The 20,835-nt window shown below is 36.9% G+C and overlaps 1 protein-coding gene across 1 annotated transcript in view; it reads right to left on the bottom strand.

Annotated features, from left to right (window-relative positions):
* Window positions 1-2,897: 2,897 nt before the first annotated feature.
* PDK3 (pyruvate dehydrogenase kinase 3) overlaps window positions 2,898-20,835 on the bottom strand; it is a 52,694-nt gene continuing 34,756 nt past the window's right edge. The window contains exons 4-11 of the mRNA XM_084297538.1: window positions 17,630-17,814; window positions 15,818-15,907; window positions 12,091-12,168; window positions 10,488-10,564; window positions 9,587-9,688; window positions 9,265-9,375; window positions 4,576-4,689; window positions 2,898-3,475 (exon numbers count right to left, since the gene is read on the bottom strand). Of these exons, the coding sequence (XP_084153664.1) occupies window positions 3,332-3,475; window positions 4,576-4,689; window positions 9,265-9,375; window positions 9,587-9,688; window positions 10,488-10,564; window positions 12,091-12,168; window positions 15,818-15,907; window positions 17,630-17,814 (901 nt within the window). The 3' untranslated portion in view covers window positions 2,898-3,331. The remainder of the gene's footprint in view (window positions 3,476-4,575; window positions 4,690-9,264; window positions 9,376-9,586; window positions 9,689-10,487; window positions 10,565-12,090; window positions 12,169-15,817; window positions 15,908-17,629; window positions 17,815-20,835) is intronic.

Here is a 20,835-nt window from a genome sequence, read left to right as displayed (position 1 = left end):
ATGAGACTGGACAGGGCGTTATTGTACCACATTCACAACAGATACAGCAGAGAAACAGGCACTAGAAGAGAAAGCTGAGCTATTCTGTTACACTGCAACATACAGAAGTTGTTTGGAAATTTGTTTCTGTTAATCACTAAACACAAAAGATACACAGCATTTTCACTGAAAACATCTTTTTTCCCTCCTTATTTACTGTGCCCTGCAATCCAAGACAAGCAGGTTGCAACAACATCAGCAGGCCGCACATCGGAAATCCATAAAAAAGAAACTTTTATAACGTCAGAAAATTAAGTTTGGAATTAACTGCCCCAAAGTATTAAAGCAAATAGCTAATAAAAATGTAGCAGTAACTGGAAAAACAACAGTATCTGTAGTAAAAATAGTATCTGTAGTCAAACCAGCCATACTAAAAACCTATCCACCCTTATTTTTCTGGAATACCCACTAGAAAATTCCTGAAGGTCTGCTGCTGTTGCTTCCAAAGACAGTTTCCAGACATACTCCTACGCAGGAATTCGGCATAAGGACAGCAAGTAAATAATTTATGGCACACCAAAGATCTCGATTCAAGTGCAAGCTGCCTGGTCAAGGTCGGAGAGGAGCAATGCTGCTGCTCACTCGTTCAGCATAATGCCCAAGGACAAGCTTTGGAAAATGGAAAAATAAATGCAGTCCTTGTGCTCCATTTCCCTGCTCTGAACAGTTTGTACCTTCGTTCTTGGAAATGGTTGCCATTTCAGGGGACTTCAGCTCCCAAGTACTACAACGCTTTAGTCCTGAAAGCCAACCGTTTTTGAGAAGGAAGTGAAATGACTAACAACATAAGATCCTGCACAGAATTCCACCTTCTGTTTGCTGGCTTCTTCCATTGCTTACAGTCACTTCATGAAGTCATTTCACATTTCAGTATGTTTGCATCCTCTTTTTTTGTTCCCTCTCCTCTTAATTTATAAGGAGGGTGCCAAAAAGAAGCACCAGGTCAGGATTTGCTACTACAAAATATGGATTTCTAACAAAAGCTGAACTTCAGCTTCTTACACAGACTATCTTATTCCTTGGAATGTTTTTGGTAATTTTTAGGTAATGTTCCAGGAAAAAGCGATCACATACAACTGGGAAAATATTAGTTTCATCACAAATTCCTATTTTTAGTAGAAAAAAACGCAACCTGAAATGAATTCAAGAAAACAGTAAGAAGTTAGGGGTGAAGGCAGAAGTTAACTGACTAAATGTTAGTAGAACTGGAACGTCAGCTGGAAGTCACATCAGCTTGCACCGATTCCACCACAGCAGCAGAGCCGTGCCGCTTGAACGTCCATCTGCCTCCTGCGCAGCCAGAGGAAATTATTGCTCTGGAGGTCGCACGGTTACGCTCTCACTGCACCCTGTAAAGACTTCCCAGGGAGCATTCAGCACGTCTGGCTGGGGACAGGGCAGCCCCCAGCACGCTCCCGTGTCCCACCTGTCGGGCTCTGCAGGGCGCTCAGCAGCCCTCCTGCTGCTTCTGCCTCCATCGGTGTCGCAGCACTCTGCGGGGACGTGCAGGACAGGGACCGTGCTGAAGCCAGCTGCCACTCCAGCGTGACTTCAGCTTCAGTGGAGAGAAGCCTACAGAGACTCGAGCCCTGCGAACTCAAGAACTACGTGCATACACATTCCTGAACGGACTGGGACAGCTGAGAGCACAGGTTTGGGAGATCAGGAGTCTGAGTTTTCAGAAAGAAGTGGGTCTACATGTAACTTATTGCTTATAATCCTTTGATGAAATGTGCTATGCAGGTGCAAAGTACTGTCATGAAATTAAACTAAGGGGTTTTGTTTGTTTTAAAATCTAGCAATTTCTCAGCATTTCCCTGTTTAACTAACAGACTGGTTCTTTACAAAAGTAAATATTGAGAGGAAAAAAGGACAGTTCCCCCACAATTTCAGTAAACGTGTTTCATTTTCTGTACTAAAATCTGCAATGTCTTTCAAAGAAATATCAAAACATCTAGGAGAAAGTGAAAGTGCAAAGTTGCTTCCACCTCATCTCCTTTACTCCCATGGCTATGTCATCACCAGAACTTCGAAACCTCACTAATTCTGAAAGGCCATAGTAGCAGAAACAGTATTTGGCAGAGAATTTTGGCAGAGACTTGGTGAAGAACAGCTTCCTAATACTCAGTAGTAACCCCTACAACAAAGCTAAGGAGATAACACTTAGTTTTGTCCTCTTTAATTTTCTTTTTCTTTCAGATCAGGTGCCAACTATATTTTGCCCTTCCCATTTCTCTGATACTTCCAGTTTCATTTATTTAGACCAATGACACTTTCCAAAAGCTGGTGTACAACATCTTTATATACACTACAAATTCAGATTACCAGACTGTTGTCAGACACTGAATATATAAATAACTTTGCAAACTATTTACAGGTTTTAAACTAATCAGGTTCCAAGCAACCAACACGCTTAAGGCAAATATGACTGGCTGGCCGGCCTTTCAGATTTCTCTCCCTTCAGCCCCCCCACCCCCCAAGATGACAGGCAATAAACATGGAATTTAATTACCTCCTGCCCCCACACATGGACAGGATTTTTTGTACGGAGAGATGATCTAACTACTTACGATTTTTCCCTAAAACAAGGAAAAATGTTTAAAAATATATTTGTGTTTCTGTGTCAAGAGAATCAATAAGGTGCATACCAAAAAGTGGAAGTCCCAATGTCTTACAACAACATAATTTTTGTATGCACTTGACAAAAGGTTTTGGGAATTTGGGGTAAGCATCAGTTTAAAGCTGTACAACCCTTTTTAGAACTATGCATTTATAAGCTCATTAGATGTAAAATCTAGAGAGCTCAAAGGAATTTTATGTAACAGGTGACACTGAGCAAAATAAAATGCAGCAAAGAATGGATTTTCAAAGCATATATTTAACTACACTAGAATTTCTCTCTTACACCATATTGCTGTGCAAGATACTGTTCACCAGGAAAAGGGATTCTGCACAATCTGCCAATCCTTACTGGAATAAAAATTGGCACTTAAAATAGTATCTTTTGTTACAACTTTATGTACTTAGGCGCAATCACAGTGCAATCCCTTTTGTCAATGCATGACTGAAGCAACCAAGCGTATTCCGTGAAGTAGGTAGAGGTCACATACCAAACGTGCTTAGTGCCTTCCTGTAAGTCCCAATCATCACTTTGTTCTTACTATTTTTCAATGCCCTGATTAGGTCTTTGTTTGGAAGTAATTAGCTATTGTGGTTTGAAGGATTTTGGAACAAAGCAGAGACTTTATACTGAACGCAGAGGTCATCTCCAGCAGAGACAAAAGGTAGCAAATTATCGATTAGCTTTGTATTTAGAAGCATCCCTTGGTTCACTGCTAGGATTGCTCCAGTCATCTGCTTCAGGTGTGGTCTTGTAGTGTCGCCACGCTGACTTATTAAAAACGGGAAGTCTTTCAAATGATTCACTTGAAAGGGCCTATGGGAAAACAAAAGCAACAGTAAGATATCACTTGGAGACACCAAGAGCAAGATGATGCTCTGGGGAGTTGTTCCAATACAGAAGCGGTAACTATAGAAGTATCTTAATTATCCAAGTGTTACATGTCACAATGCTATTTTGAAAATACTTTGGCTGTGACCATTTGTTCCTGAAGCACTATATTTCAGAATAGGTTAAAATAAAGAAATAAAACTTGAGAACATTTTTTAGTGAGTAGTGCCTACACACCAAGAGGAAAAAGTTTTGGTCGGGAGCATTTTAGAGAGATTTGTCGTTAATACTTTACTTAAATATTCAACTTTCCCAATAAGCTCAGACTCAGTCAGCACACAAACCTGGAAATAATAGCTCAATCGATTAGCATGCCCTTCCCTCTTCCTCCCCCCAAGAAACACCATGCCTTTTTCCTCCACGCACACACACACAAGATTAAATCCATCAGAAACTGAAGTTAGTGCAGGATTCCACAGCTTGTTCACTGTACGCAGCAAGGCACAGAGGTAACACTGAGTCAATGACCGCTGCATGAGCTATGTGCTACACTATATTCTTTCAAATTCCCTGATGAAATTCAAGCAGTTTCAACTTAGAGCCCCTGACTCCTGAAAAAGGACAATAGGTTCAAAACTATCTAGGGCACAATGGTCAAGGACTGCATAGAAAAAAAAAAGTACTAGTCAGGAGTTAGTCAAAAAGTCTTGTTCCAGTTTTACTGCAGTCAAAACTCATAGAATCAAAAAGTATTATCCAAAAATTCTCTCTTATCACACAGTTGTTTGAAAATTCAGCATTTACATGGGTTAACAAAATGCAAAGATCCAACACAGGACTGGAAAAAAAAAAAAAAAAAAAGAATCTAAAGCAAGCCAATCAGTATTAGTGTCAATGTTAACTTTTATAAAGTTCTGTTTTTAAGATTCTGTGTAATTAATTTGGATAAAACACAAAGAAAGTAGTGATTATGAATTTGAAAACAAAGAGTGAAAAGAAAGTTCAGTTATCAAGCAGAACATCTGCCTGCTATAAACTCTCAAGTTGCACTGTCTTGCTAGCTTACAAGGGGGTGAAATTCATACCTTCAAATAAATTACAGCATCTGAACCAACACCTTCCATCGAGTAGAGTTTAAGGTCACCTTGGAAGTACCTAGCATACAGACGAGAAATTGGCAAGCCATAGCCAAACCCAGCCTAGAAAAAACAAGAAAACAAACAGAAAAAAAAACATGAGGAAAGCTTAAAAAAGTGTTACAGATCACTGTTACAGATGTGTTACAGATACCTAAACACCAGATTTCTAAATACCAGATTTGCCTCAATATATTCTTCAAGCTTTCCTTTATTTCCTCAGCCTGCACTGTAAGCTGGGATTCAATGCTTTGAGCAATCTTTTTTCCTATACAGTTTTTTTTTTTTTAAGCTTAAGTACAGAAAAGGAGAAAATAAACAATCCTGACAAAGGTTTATTTCTTTATCTTGTCTATTTTTATTCTCTCAAAGAGCTAGAATATGTTGCCTCCAATCATCAAAGCTGCAAACTGCCTGTGGCTTCCTCTCTATGATTACCGTTGATGTAATGCTCCATTCTTTCTTTGGCAATACCAAATTTTTGACAGATGCCACGGATACAGTGGAGGTCAGAAGACTACCACAGAGTAAATTAACTTCATTAACAACATACAAAGAAATACAAGACAAATAATCCTTGGTATTGTTTACCCTTTCAGCAAAGAATGTGCACCTCTTCCAACCCACTCTTGCCAGAAGAAATTATCATAAAAATAAACAAGACTCTCACTGCAGCCAAGGAGTAAGATTTCGGTCTATAGACCCTCTCTTTCAGATGACTGGGTATGTGCTGACAATCACTGTTTGATTATTCACCTGAATCCCCCTGATTTTTTCAGGGCTATCCAAAGCAACAACAGAAGGACTCCAGACATACAAGCACCTGAAAGTAAGGATATACGAGGCAATAGAGTAACAGAGCTTTTCCAAGAAGGTGGGTTACAGGAAGAATTCAACACGTGACGTTTCAGAAAACCAGTGAACTCATCCCACTATACTATTTCTACAAAGGCAACCTGAAAGATACGGGGAAGAGCACGGGTTCAGAGAGAGAGTAAAACATTCTAGTTGACTGATGTAATACTAGGCTTGCAATAAGTGAAAACAAAGCCCTGAATCTTAGTAACAAAGCCCCAAAATAAGACAAAGAAGGCTAAGAAGCAGGATTTCTGAGCATTGCAATATGTGCAATAGGCAAATGTGATGTCACTTTATAAGACATCCCTTGGGAGACCAGGGTGAATATTAAAGAGCTTTGTCTTACAGCATCCATCACAAATTCTCCTGAGGTCAACTACCATTCCTACAGTAACTTTTGTCCTCTTTGCCGTTTTACAGAAGTCTAAATGTCGTGATCTTTAACTGATTACAGCGTTGCTCACACTGAACACGGACTGTAACAGTTCATCTGAGCAAATGGGGAAAGTGAAACAATGAAGAAAGACATTTTTTTCTACTCACAATTTTTTTTTTTTAAATTATTTTTTTTTTTAGAGAGTCCAAATGCTTACTTGTATCTTTTCTGGAGACCGAAAAATAAATACGTTACCAAAACTAAAAAGCAAAGTAACTGAAAAGCAACTTGTAGATGGTACATACTGCTCAACTCAGGTAAAGGGAAGTACCAAGCAATCCCAGAAACATATACTTCCCCCTCTGGAGAATTATACCTCCTTGAAATCCATGTCCAACTTCTGGTTTGTCTCCTGCACCTTCTAGGAAAGTGTTTTTACGCTGTGTCCTGATCCACATAGCTATTTCAACTCTTCCCAAAAAAATCCTGTTTTTTTCTCTATACTGTCTTCATGTTATTTTCCAAAACAGTTTATTAGTAAGAAATACGAAGACAAAAGATGACCAATGAGTAACTGGTTAAGGCAAGCCTCAATGTATTTTGCAGAAGAGACCATCATCAAGAATCGATTGCTACACAGGTCTGTACTCGACCTAGAGGGAAAAATATAGTCAATAATGGCACACCTACCTTGAGATGAAAAAGCTTTTTAGGGCCAATTTCTCACTAAATATTATAGCATGTACTAAACAAACGGGAAATTATTAGTGTCACTAGTGTCAACAGGTTTAATTGAACCTGATTTAAGCCACACTTCTCACACCGTAAACAAATCCTGCCAAAGGGAGAATCATTAAATTCTCTAAGAAGATCCACTTATTAAACATTACCATGTGTTCCTAATGTTTCCAGTGTGCATATAACAGCACAGATGAGCACAAGACCTGCTAGAATCAGAATGCTGCCATGGTAACAAGGTTTCTCAGCAGATTAAAAAAACATTTGCAGTAACACCGAGAAAGAACTTCCACCAATCAACAAAACAAGCCCTCTCTTCCACTCCAAGTCCATAAACGTTTCATAAACGAGACGGGGGGATCATACAACAAGGGGAGGGATAGTTAGAGCAGAAAAATACATCTATTTACACTGCACTGCAATTTAGTTTATGAGTATTACCTAAGTCAAGAATGACATGTGAACACAGACCTACCTTCTAGAGCATAATAATAATAATAAGTGGTTTGGTCTTTGGCACTAAGCAATAAAGAAACCTTCCCTCTGCATAGACTCTGAAGATGACTCATTCACGTGAAACCTTTCTGCTGAGAGATTATTTTTAGACTGACATACAAAGTATGGAATAATTGTTTTTATAACTGGATCTGAACCATAATACATGTCAAGCCTAACTGTGAAAGCCCTTTTTTTCCTTAGTGGAAAGGTATGCCACAGACTCGCAGTTCTTGATTTTTATTTATTTTTCCCCCTATCTGAACCCCACACATAAAAGCTTAACAATTCACAATGTTCAGTCATACAGGTAGGTCCAATTCACAGAGCAAAAGCTGCCAGGCTCACAAGAGAGGACACTTTGCAGGTCTGACTACAGTGACATACAGACTGAAAAGAAAAAAAAAAAAGCCTGAGAATGGGGCAGAGCAGAAGAAAACTAAGTATAAATGCCACCGAATCAAAGTAAGCTGTCTGGAAGATTAGGAAATAAATACAGGAATGTATTGCTAAAGATGAATAGAAAAAATGAATATAGTGTAAATCTTAAGCTGAACATTTTACAATCAGAGTCACAAAGGCAGAGACATTTTAATAGTGAATACAACTGGCAATCAAGGTACAAGTTTATAGTAAGGACAAGTTTCAAGAAATCTTTGTAGGCTCCTACAGTAAATTGCTGATCAAAACTGAGACAGAACAAAGGCAGATTATCAATCAAGAAAGATTCCACCATTCTTGATTTTAAGAAAGAAGTTCATATTTGAATTAAGGCCTGTTCCTTATCACTGCACTTATCAGAAAGATTTTTAAAAATTATTTTATGAAAGGCATGGTATCATTTGAAGCATTTTACCAAGATATATCGTAGAATGAGGAACCTTGAAGAATTAATAGCAAGTCAATGTAGATACAAAACTGGGCTTCATACGTACCATGGTGACATCAAGCACTGGTGAATACAATGCAATACACTTACATACCATGATGCTATAATCTGTGGTCTAAGACAGTACCACAAAGGTTCTACTTATAGCCTAAAAAGAAATGTGTTGCCTCTGAACCACTCTGATTTGGTTTCAACCTTCAATTCACTGTTAATTGTTTTATATCAGAATCACACATAGTCATACACCCTCTGGCACCACATTATGTTAGCTGCCTGAAGGCACTTCAACCACAGAAGTACCCAAAAAAAAAAAAAAAAAAAAATCAACACTCAAGAACATGATAAATGAGAAACAGGAAAAGGAAACCTCCCAGATAACACTTTTTCTTGACATTCTTGAAGATAAAGGACTGCATGAAAAACAAAACTGACCAAAAAATTAGAAACAATACAGAACAAAAATAAGAACAGATAAAAACATAGTATCAGTATTAACCTACTTGTTGAAAGCCAAAGGTAACAGAGGGAACAGCAGCCGTATAATTTTTATCAGAATGACCCATTTAAATTATTAGTAAACTGTTTTATTATTTATTTTTTTTTTTTACTAATAATTTAAAGAATCATGCCCACTAAAAGAATAGACACAATCAGCACTGAAATAATTATTTTCTTAGAAGCTATGGGATTTTTTTGTTTGTTTGAAATCTGATCTCATTCGAGAGCAGCACATGAGATCTCCAACTGAACAAGAATATACCAAATGTGATGATATCACATGCACATCAGAGATTTTTTTTTTAAACGCATTTTCACGGTCCATAACTTGCACAAGAATCATTTTCAAAGTTCCATATATTGTGCATTACCAGGAGGGGTTTCTCAAGGGCTGTTGCTCAGAGCATGGCTCAGCTCTTCAATGCATTTCCTACAGTAAACTGAGATTAACAGTAATTTATGCATCAAGGAAGAGCTCTTTAGGTTATCCACCTTCATGGTAATACAGCACTAAAAATCCTGTCCATTAACCTGTGAAAATATTGTGCTTATGCAGACATGCTTGTTTCCGAGAATATAATGTCAAGACAAAGAAAAACAATTTTCTGTTCCAAGGACTAAGTGGTGATAACAAGCCTCGTTTTCTCCTGATGTGTTTTACCTGTGTAGAATTGCTAACAATAAACTATTAATTCAATGGAAAATCTGATCCATTAAATTGCACTGAAAGGAAATTGACAGAGTAGTGCTCAGGGACATTTAATTATGTATTACAATTGCTTACCAAAGGCACAGCTCTCGTGGGCTCCAAACTAGGTCTGGGTGCTGTTGAGTACATGTAATTAAACAATCTGTCTATTTTCCTTAAAGGTACACCTCCACCTTGATCACTTATCTAAGGAATAAAAAGTTAGTTTTAAACATCATGTTCTGAAAAAAATGCAAAACACATTAAAATTAACTAAATGACTTTAGAAATATTAATGAATATGAAACAAATATTAGAAGTCATGCAGTACTTAATTTGACTTTTCAAATTACAAGTCACATTATTCTAAGCCTAACAGTTAGTAAGCTGCACATGAACTTAATCTTTAGGCACTTACCTTAATAGATAGATCTTCTTTCCCCAGAGTGACTAAGGTTTTGATCGATGGATAGCCTTCTCTCTTACCTTCATGCAACTCTACAGTAGCTCTCATTGAATTCTGAAGTTAAAAGAAAAAAAGTCTTTAATTCTAACTTTACCATATGTGCTTTTTGTGAGTTTCCACTGGCAGTCCATCACACATTAACATAACTTATTGCTAGAATTTACTGGTTTCACACTGTTTCATGACTTGTACCAAAGCATAAACAAGCAGTATACTAATTCTCATCTGTTCTGCTCAAGAAGTGGTGTTACAAATAGCAAAAGAGGAAGATCTAAATGAACATACTTGACTAGTGCCAGCAATCAAAACCAAAATACCATTTTTTCCTAAAAATTCTCTGACCAAGTGTTATTTTTTTCCGGAATTCTATTCAATTGCACCACCTAGAGACCACCTGTCTGATTCCAAAGATACAGTAGCCCTCATGTTCTGTGTTCACTGTTGTTCCAGTGATTCACAAAACACAAAACCAAGACAAAGCATGCCATTTACATTATTCAGACATATGCACTGCTCTTAAGCAGAAGGCACATGCAATAATGAAGCAAGCTTGTAGAAACTGTAAGATAATACATCATCATTGCAAAGACTATTATGAGTTAGTTTAAATTAATCAGCTTCAAAAGGCCAAAAGGAGAAGAGGGAAAACTCAGATTTATTTATTTTTTTAATTATATAAGGGCATAAGAGGATTGTGAACTTGATATTCATCAAAGCTTCAAACTGTTCACTGGGATAAAAATAAGAAAGGAAAACTGAAATAACACTTCAGAACTGTCACTGAAAAGAATCTCAATTTCAACAGTAACACAAGTTCACGAACCCTTTCCAAATATTAACAAGTACAACCTACCTTGAATAATTCAAATAACATATGAAACAAATGAGATGGTACGTAGACTACTTGAATAGGCTTGTTTGGAGCTTTAGCTGGAAAAAAAAAAAGATTTTTTTTTTTTTCAAACAGTATCTTGAAGCATTTTTACTTATAGGATTAACATGAAGCTATAGAAAAAGAGCAGTATGTATGCATGTTTTCGTTTTCCAAGTGCAAAATATGATCCATAAAAAAATCAGTTACTGCTAATCATCTAAATGATACATTCTAATGATTTTTAAAGACAATGTCAGCAGACTTTTAGATATAAAACTAGACTAAGAAGGGTTATTCAGTACTAAACGTGGTATTTATGACAGCTTTCCCACTTGTGTAGGATTTTTTTTTTTTCTAAACACATGCTATATTTAAACATTTGCTGGACAAGTCTTAAAAGTGAAAAAAAAAATCACTGTTTAAATATTCTAAAAAATAAACATTTTCCCTTAATTAAAGCATTGAAAATACATTTTGAAAGTCTGAGTACCATACATTTAAAATTATGTTTTGGAACAAGAAAATTATGATAACTTATTGCTTTGTTTACTGTGCTAGTGCTTCAGCAGAGGTGTGTAGCATGGCACAGCTCTGGACACTGGTGCTAGCTGACTGGCAGGAATTAATATAGCTGCACTTAACACGTTCCAGGACAGTTTTCATGCTCAAGATGCAGTCATCCCTGAACATTCAATTATCTACTGACTTAAATTATACAGTCATAGCCTGTCAGACTCAGCAGCAGTTCACATTGAAGAGAAAGCTCTAAACCCATGCTTCTGAAGTTGCAGGTGGATATCAACATGAATGCACAGAGTCAAGTTCATCCTGTTTTGGCACAGAGGGCTGATGATAATACCAGATACTACTTTAACAGACAGATAGGAGGGTATGCAAAGTCTTCTAATTTCCAAAAGATCAGGTGAAAATCCTTTGGAAAAGGAGAAAATCCAAATAATGTTCTGCTTAATTAGTTGTAAGGCAACTTGCAGCCTTATTAATATTCATTTCGTTTGAGTCCATACTCCAATTCTCTTATACCTCACCAAATTCAAGGTTCTATTTTTTTCAAATTCAAAATTTTGAGTACTTTCTGTTTCTGAGACTTTTACAAATCCTTGCCTTCTGATGAAGTTTGGAAACATCTTCTGTTTGGACTGCTGTCCAAACTTTGTGAGATGATTACTCAAGACTTTTTTTTTTTTTTTTTAAACAGTAAAAAAAAAAAAAAAAAAAAAAGGGACTGAGAGTAGAATTTATGAGGGTATTTAAAAATGAAATAAGTTTGAGCTCCATTAAAAGATGAGGAGGCAGGCCTGTTTCTTTCCCAGCCACAAGGATTCTCAAATGCCTTTGTTTTCCTTAAAGTGCTAGTGAATTTAGCAGATAGCATTCTGTATAAATATCATTGTGATGAACTAAAATCCAGGTGTCTACAGGGACACATTAGGACAAGAAAAGTAGCTGCACATAAGACTGCAGAGTTCAAATTACAGCCTACAATTAATTACCAAAACTGGAAACCACAGATATTGGACATGCTTTTTCTTAACTACATCACATAAATGAGTTTCACAATTACCATTGAATTCTTCAACTTCCAGATCAGGTGCCACCATATAGTATTGTTCACACAACATCTTAGCTGTTTCATAAGCATCTACAAAATGAGAGAACAGAACACCAACTTATGAAAAGCCAGCTAAAAAAGACTAGCAAAGTTTATCCCATATCTGAAGACTACAAGCAGAACGCTAATTTTAACCTGTTTGCAAGCATGAAACTGGTATCCATTCTAATCTCTTTTTATCTATAGATTCACTGCCAATTTGTCAAGAAAGAGCAAATTCTATTTAAAGCTCTGAAAAAAAAAAAAAAAAAACAAAAAACACACAAAACAAAACATGAAATTACTAGAGGCAAGCTATTTTTCCATCTCTGCTCAGGGCTTAAAACGAGAAAGGATCTAAACCTAGGCAGACCACAATACCTACTTATTTATCATGTCCTATTCACAACTTAATACTTGTTCTCTCCTAATCAAACAAAGAAAATATGACATTGCAACCACAATTTATTTTTTTCAACCACGATACAGTTTACAACACTTGACTTTTCATTGTCATCTCAGGGAGAATCTGAAGTCTTTAAGATTACTCGTTCTCTCCTACCGAACCACAACAAAGAGCTTACCCATAGTCCATATCAACCTTTATGTACTGACAAAAATACAGCAAGAAAGTTGAAGTTATCTTTTGTTTGAAAAATTTTTAGTTTTTCTAAGTATTTACTGGTATCTCCTTTGCAAAAACACCTCAGAAATAAGCAACACATGTTAGCCTAAGAAGGAACTACAAACTCAACTATATGCAACTACACTGCTTAAGTTACCTTAATGAAAATAGTTTAAAGTAATGATTTTTTTCCCCTCATAATTAGGGTTGGCTAGGAACAAGCACATGAACAGACGGTGCAATCCTGTAGACAAAGAGAAATTTGCTAAGATACTGTAGCAGATGCATTTGATCCAGACCTAGAAATTACCTTCTTCCTCCTGCTCAAAGTGATGCTACAAAAAATAAGTCACCACCAAGACTCACAGCAATGCAACAAGCACAATGAAAGCAAAATCACTAGCCCCCAGAAAGGACTGCTTGTTTATGTTTAATTGTTCTACTTCAAGATGTGCTGCCTACAGATGTAATCTATATTTGTACCCTGTTAACTAGAAAGAATTTATACCAGTTATTCTGACATCTGCGAGGCTGGACGTATCAAACACAGGTGACACAGATGCTGCTTGAGCTTTAGTAAAATGGAGCTAATCGATGCTGGGAATGTTCTTGATCAAGTCCCCAGAACGTTTCAAAGTCATCTGTCCAACAGGAATCATCTGTATCAAGATAGCCAACTTCAAAGACCTTCTCTAAAAGAGCCCTGTCATTGGCACAATAAAACGTGCCCTAGTAAAAAAGACTAAAATCCTATTTAATATCCAAGCTCTGCAGGAAACCTCAGCCTGGGATGTGCATAACTTAGGAAAAAAATGCGGGAATATCTACACCTACACAAAATTGTAATATCTCAGAACTTCTGATGGCCCTGGGAATAATCCTGTTGTGCTTTAGCTAAAAGGGGCATGAGGAGCACTGCCACAGTCTTGACTCAGTCATCAAAAGTTGAAGACAGGCATGCAGCTGTTACGACCGTATGGTTGTCTACGTGGAGAAAAGATATATTAGCATGTTTCAAAGACTTTCCACATCAAAAGTGGATATCGGATGTGGATCAAAGTGGTAGAAGTCAGATTCCTTGTTGTAGAGAAAAACACCAAGGCCTCTGAAAAGCATACCAATAATAGGGTGGTAATAAATGAAAGAGACCTCAATATACAGATGTAGAGCAGACACAGCCACTATACAAAACTTAAGAGAATTAAGATTCTGAAAAAATTCTACCTAGCCTCCCTAAGCTGAACAAATATAAGACTCGCCCATTTTCACAAAGCAGCCACCCTTGCGATGAAGGGCAAGGCACTATCACTTCACGATCCAGTGAAGTATCCACTCATGAGGGAAAAAACAGTGTCAGAGTGCAGTCTCAAATTTACCCTTCTTCTCTGCCTTTGGCAGAAGCCTAGGACTTTTAGTTAAAAGAAACTGTGCCAAAAGGTTCAAGGCACACCTCATGTCATGGCTGGAGGTAAGCAGCAACAGGATTGAAGGATCTATCAGTACATCTGAAAACCCAGCTCAAGTAAAAAGCTGGGAATTGCTCTCAGCTCAAACAAATCTTAGTGTAGGACAGTCAGTGGGATACCGAGACCTACCTCAGGCAGTTAGAGGCACAACACTCGGTGAAGCTGCTTGAAGTAAGAAGTGGTTGTTTAAATCATTTCTTTCATGTTCAAAGATCTTACAGAGTTTGTAGCTGCCACATAGGGTGCCAACACCTTAACTCTAACAAATTGCTCCAAACACCACCTATGCACCAGAACATGTTGGAGCTAGCACAGGATACAGAATGTAAATTAACCACTCCATCACCTTGAAGATGGCCTCACTTACACTGACTATGGGCAGGCTCTGCCTTTAAGAACATTTGGTTTCTTTGAAATAACACTGGATACTGTTTATGATGTCCTCATTTTGTTGAAGGATATTTCACCAGATACAGATGATGATCTCAGCCACTAGCTTGAAAACTGGACTGAGCACTTTCTGACGCTGCACACTCCTCTGTTCACAGCAGACAGCAGCTATGAATTTCATGATCAAAATAGATCCGAAGATTGCTATTAGAAGGAACATTTAAATAAATAAGCCTGTAACATACAATGTCAAGGTCAAAGAGTAGTAAGATCAATCAACAGAAAATAGAGCTGCTGAAAAAAGCCACCTTGGAGCCAAAGAGCTAGAAGCCAAGAAGCCCTGCTAACAGTAAAAAGCATCTACATTACAAAGCAAGCTATTGTGCAAGCCAAATTCTAACAAAGTTTTCCCTTTCAGCTGAAAGCTGACAAAAAGTGAAGGCGAAAAACACATTCTTCCTCTTTTGTAACTGCATAAATAGCAACGAAGGGGAGAAGGAAGAATCCACTCCTACAGCAAAAGCTGTATTTGTAAATACACCCAGAGTGTGAACCTTCAATAAGCCAGTTCTTGAAGGGAACAGCATTGCCTCATGCATATTTACTAACATTCAGAAAGCTTATAAGCATAACAACCAGCAAACAAAACACCACATGAGACTATGACAGATCATTCAGGTAGAGCCATCACATACACGTCTTCTGTACAAGAGAGAATAGGCTGTGATGTGGTAAGATACATGAGGTTAATAACTGGAATACCCATATATAGCTGAGGACATTTTACTTAAACGCCTTACTAAATAAATCAGAAAATGGCACGTACATGTATTCTCAAATTTCTTTAGTACTGGTATTAAGGAAAAACAGTAGTACCTTAGAACCTGTTCCTAAATATTTTTAGGGAAAAAGGCACCTATGTTTTAATAAAACATTTAGGCATTTAATCTGTTATTTGTCTCCCTATTTCTACTAATAGATCAGAAGTTTCAACATTCTTAACTACAAAGACATTAGAAATTCTGAATAAGCCATGGCTTTATTGTAAGCAACTGCAGAGCTTCTATTTCTTGGTGTTTCTTTTTCTTTCGGTTACTGTTTTAAGTGTATTGAATCAATAAAAATCACCTTCAGTCTTAGGAATCTGAATAATACATTTATGTATATTCTAAATTGTGAATTTTTTAATCAACAAAAAATATGAACCCGGTCTCCTTACCTTTAACCACCTCTGCCACATTACAATTAGGGTCAATACTTCCAATATGTTTGGGGTGAGCTGGATTAATGTCTCCTCCAAAAAGAAGTGCTAAAAGGAAAAACAAATGGCAGTGACTCGTCTGTTTCACTTGAGGCAGCACAGAAAGTTTAAATCTGGTAATATCTTGATCTTACTGAATAGCACATCATTTTTACAAAAGATATGCCTGCAAATTGTCAGAATCCTTGTTTAGGAAAACTCTCGGCTGTATGCTCTCCACTCTGTCTTTTGCACAGGGTCTGGCACTCACCAGATCCTTCACTGAGATTTTAGCTCTCAAAGATGCAGAAAGATTTCACACTTCTTTTTTTCAGAAGTGATTTTCTGCTGCATTAGCACTTAAGCAGGTAAGAAACAGAGGCAGTATGAGGTAAGCAAAAGACAGAATACGAAAGCTTTATCTATTCCAGTAATGATGAGCTAATACATTGGCACACTGCACATTGCAGAACCACACAGGAGACTGTGCCAATAATGAAACAAAGTGCAAGCTATATAACCTGTTTCCAAACTCTACTTTTCAATTGTCTTTCTCAGTGCTTCAAGATTAATTTTTAGCATCACAGATAGATCACTAACATTGGTTATCACAGGGAACTTCTACTAAATTAAGCATCTACAAGCTTTTTAAAAAGTTTCAACCACGGGACAGTGTATTTCAGTTCAATGAAGTAAATTTATACTTCAGAACTAATGCGTGTGATGCTCACACTTGGCCTCGAAATTCTATTACGATGAAACTTTTATTATTGTTGTAACTCTTACAACTCTAAGAGAGCCTTTAAACTGTTTACTCATCATTTGTCTGCCCAGTTACAAGAATAAACTCTATTTATTTCACTGCATGCTTTGGCACATGAAAGCTACTTGTACACAGACAGCATGGCATTTGCTAGTCTCATAAAAGGTTATTGGAAAGACACACAACTTGTAAAACACCTTAGTGCATTACTGCACTTTTGCTCCCCATTACCTGTAGTGCACCCATATTCTAATAGCCCACAAAAGCAGAATACTGGGCAGACAATGAAGCTTTAGTGCTAAAAGGTACAAGATACACTAAGAGATCAAGATTGATCTTAACTTTACATAGATCACTTTCTGCATGGCTGCACATAACAGTTACTAGGAGCTGTGCAAGTAACTCCTTTCATTCTGTAATATGAATATGAAAAGGTTTATTAGTAACACCATAAAGCAATGACATAGAACTCAATGGCAGAGAATGACTAATTCAAGTATTTATTCTTAAATAGAAAATAGGGAGTAGAGGGAGACAAGGATTATAATTTAAACCTTTAGTTAGAAGTACTCAACTAGTATTAGTTAAAAAGGCAAGGAAGCCTAGATAACTTGCTGAAAAATTAAGCAAAAAGACACACACAGTATTCTTGCATCTTCACATTTGATTATGAAATAAATGCCAACTCTACAAGCTATGCTGGGAGAATTCTGAGCAGAAAAATACGGCTACTCCACTGTCTAAAAATACTTCATGTAACACTATGCAAGCTGTCTCTGCCAACAAGATTAAAAAGTGACAGCCACGCTAACAAAGCCTGACAATTCTGGAAGAAAGCATACTGGTGGTTTGGATTCATTTCTGACAGCTGTGCAGTACCATATTAACCTGTTGCCAGTATGTTTTTACCATAATTAGCATAGAATATTAAGAATTAGTCATGAGTACTAAAAATACTACAACAAAACTGCAGTTTCTTCAGGTTTACAAGCAACAAGCTCTTGAAGATGAAATAAGCAATTACTTACTGTGTTGGTTAATAAGCATACGGAAAGAGATGCGGTTGGTGTAGAATCTATCTAGAAAATACTGGATGTTACTGCTAACAAATGGATCAAAGCCATATTTTTCCTTGTATTCAATCACCCCTTGAGCCATGGTTGGAACCACATCATTGTGTCTGTTCCTGACTTTAATTAAAACATCTAAAAAGCTAGAGGAAACAAAATTAAAAACAGATTGTTAAAGGTATAATTAAACTCAATCTCTCGCTTCTGTTTTCAACTCTCCACACCATAACCATTTTATCTATTTGCCATCCCACCCAGTAAATAAAGAAGTCATACCTAAACAAGCTTATTTAAAGAGAAACATTAGGTCACAAGGGTCTGTGAAATATTTAAGGTCTCAATTTGAATCATTCCTTCCCGAAACATCCCTTTAGATTAAATCCCTTTGCTATTAACTGAGAACAAGAGATTCCCTTTTTATATGCACCACAGTAACTCTCATTCTCTGTAACTAACAGTAGCTGGCAGACTGGAGAGGTAACTCAGAAAATAGCACCTTACTGCCCCCATAGAGTTTCCTGACAAGTGTTATAATTCATAATTTCTTCCCAAAATTCACTCTGTGCAGTGTAATTTTTGAATGCATTTCTTTACCTGACATCTATTCTGAAGTTTGAGTGCCGGGATAGGTAATTATCATCTGTGTGCCTTCTGTTCAGTTTCCTTTTTACACCACTGGATGGCAGAACACATACAACGGTGCTCTGACAGATGTCTCTGTGGTAGGTTGGGCAGTTTTAGGATACCACTTCCTTTGTTTTTAACAAGTACTTCTCTTGAATCAGCCTGGGGGATTTTTGTTTCTGCTGCCAAGGCAGCTCTACACTTATCTTAAAAGTGCTCATCCTGTTTATTCCACACGCAAAACTGTGCATACTTTAAATATTAATAATTATTAGCTTTTAAAAGCCTAGACATAGAAAAAAAAATCAGTGCTACTCAGTTCTGCTCTATTTTGTAATGTGATATGGATGTTAGCACTACAATGTTTACATGATCTTGTTAGAAAACACACAGTGAAACACAACTTTCAGAAGAAAACAAAGCTGGGAGTCTTGTTGGGCTATGCCTGCATCTGCAAATCTACAGACTTGGCTATGTAGTTGACTTTAAAAAAATATGTCAGATTTATACTGAAAAGAGATGTATTATTTGCACCAAAAGTGAAATATACACCAGCTAAGGAAGCAAAGAAGACTAAGATCACAAAAAGTAGAAGACTACCAGTTAGTCACCACATTTAAAGCTCAAGCTTCCTTCCTGTTCATAACCAGTTAGCCAAGACAATTGTTTGATGGTAAAACATATGCTTAGCTAGTGATAAGCTTTTAAAATTATTTCTTCTACTGTACCTTGCCAGCTCTAAAGGAATGTAGGATTAATATTTAATACTCTTTCATCATCCTTGTTCTGATCACCACTTTTTGTCCATATATTAACAAACAATTCAGTTGCCTTTCAACACTGTTTTGTTGCATATAAAAGGGGAAGTTTTAACTGCCTGAATCTCCCCGAAAATTTTCACAGTACAGACCAACTTGTTCCCTATTGCTTTCCAATCTTGCTGACTGCTTCAGATATTTTAATAAAGAATTTACAGATTATTTAAGTCTTGATTCTGTATGATTTGTAACCCTCTGAGATCTGGTATTAGCTTTCCAGACAAGACTACTGCCCAGCTATTTTATTCATGCTTTCTCTCTGTTTCAGGGCAACAAGACTGGCTTAAAACAGAGCTGAGAAGCAACACTTCCAATCATATCTGAAAGATAACAACTGACAGCACTCTCTACTAGCTGCTATTTGCAGACAGCTGTGCTTTTCATTTTTAAGTAGCTCCACTACCCACAATATATACAACATGATGCTTATGTGCTCCACGAGGGCACACTGTTCGCAGATATCCTGCTACTAAAGTGCTCAAATGCACCGAGCGTGCTGGAAGGGCAAACAAAGGTCTAGGCTGTTTACCTATTACAGACCAGCAAATCATAGCTGAAGCTTGGTGTGTGAATGCACACAGTAAAGGAATTCTTCGCTCTTACAACGATCTGACAGCCTCTTGTCCTATCTTCAAAGATAACGGAGTTCACTCAAGTGTTCCCATAAAGTAGATGCTTTCAAGTGACCAAACATATCAAAGTACATATGCTAATTTCAAGGCAGTGGCGCAGAAACCACAACACATTTCCTTCCACTCATTCCTTACCCACTCCCCATCCTGCACACACCTGAAAGGCATTTGAAGCTTTTGCTATACTGAAACCATAGGAAGCCACATAAAAAAATCTTAAGTGGTCATGGGATTGACTGAGAAAAATCGATTGCAGAATAGCTCTGAAAGTTTTATTTAGCAATAAATCTTCAGAAAAATTCTGTTTTGCATTTGCACAACTACAATGAATAATACTGTTGGTCTGACAGAAGAGCAATTACTAATATGAAGCTACTTCAGTCAAATAACTTCAGTGGCTTCTGTATTAACAAAACAATGTTTGTTACCACAGCTATTAAATAAATTAAGCCTATGCATTCCCATGAAGGTAATTAATGAATGTCAACACACAAGTTATTTTTTTAAGTCCCTAATGGCAGTAATAGGCATTATTCTGTTTTGATTTATCAGGACAGTGCAAGAAAAGTAATTTTAAAAACTCAGTATAAAGACAAAAGGGAATTTTTGCTATGTCCATTTTATGGATAGCATTATCTGAAAGGTTGAAGAAAAACTGATGCATGTAGACTGTCAAAAATCCTCTTAAACAGGACATATGTGTGTATATACATACACGCACACAATATTCTTTGACTGACAGACTGCTCTTTTAAAAAAAAAAAAAGTGCTAGCTACCTGGTAGTTGAAAACCACCATAAAGACAAACCAAGTTCACGCTCTGAAAAATTCCCCTAGTAGAACGTAACTATTTTCACAGTAAAAACACTAAGTGAAGTAGCATTTCACATTATTTTAAAGTAACAAAACACCATGTGTTTATTCCAATCTACTCCGATAGTTATTTCAAATTGCTAACAGAATTGCTATTCCAATCTTTGTGCTGCACAAGGAAAAGTTATTTTTTAATTACTAAATTTCGTATTTGTGCATTATCTATAGACATATTCACAGTGTATTACTTCAGTTACTATTGAATCTGGAATACTTT

This window comes from Netta rufina (genome assembly GCF_964035555.1).
Source record: "Netta rufina genome assembly, chromosome: 1".
Taxonomy (NCBI): domain Eukaryota; kingdom Metazoa; phylum Chordata; class Aves; order Anseriformes; family Anatidae; genus Netta; species Netta rufina.
This window is presented reverse-complemented; position numbering and strand designations above follow the sequence as displayed.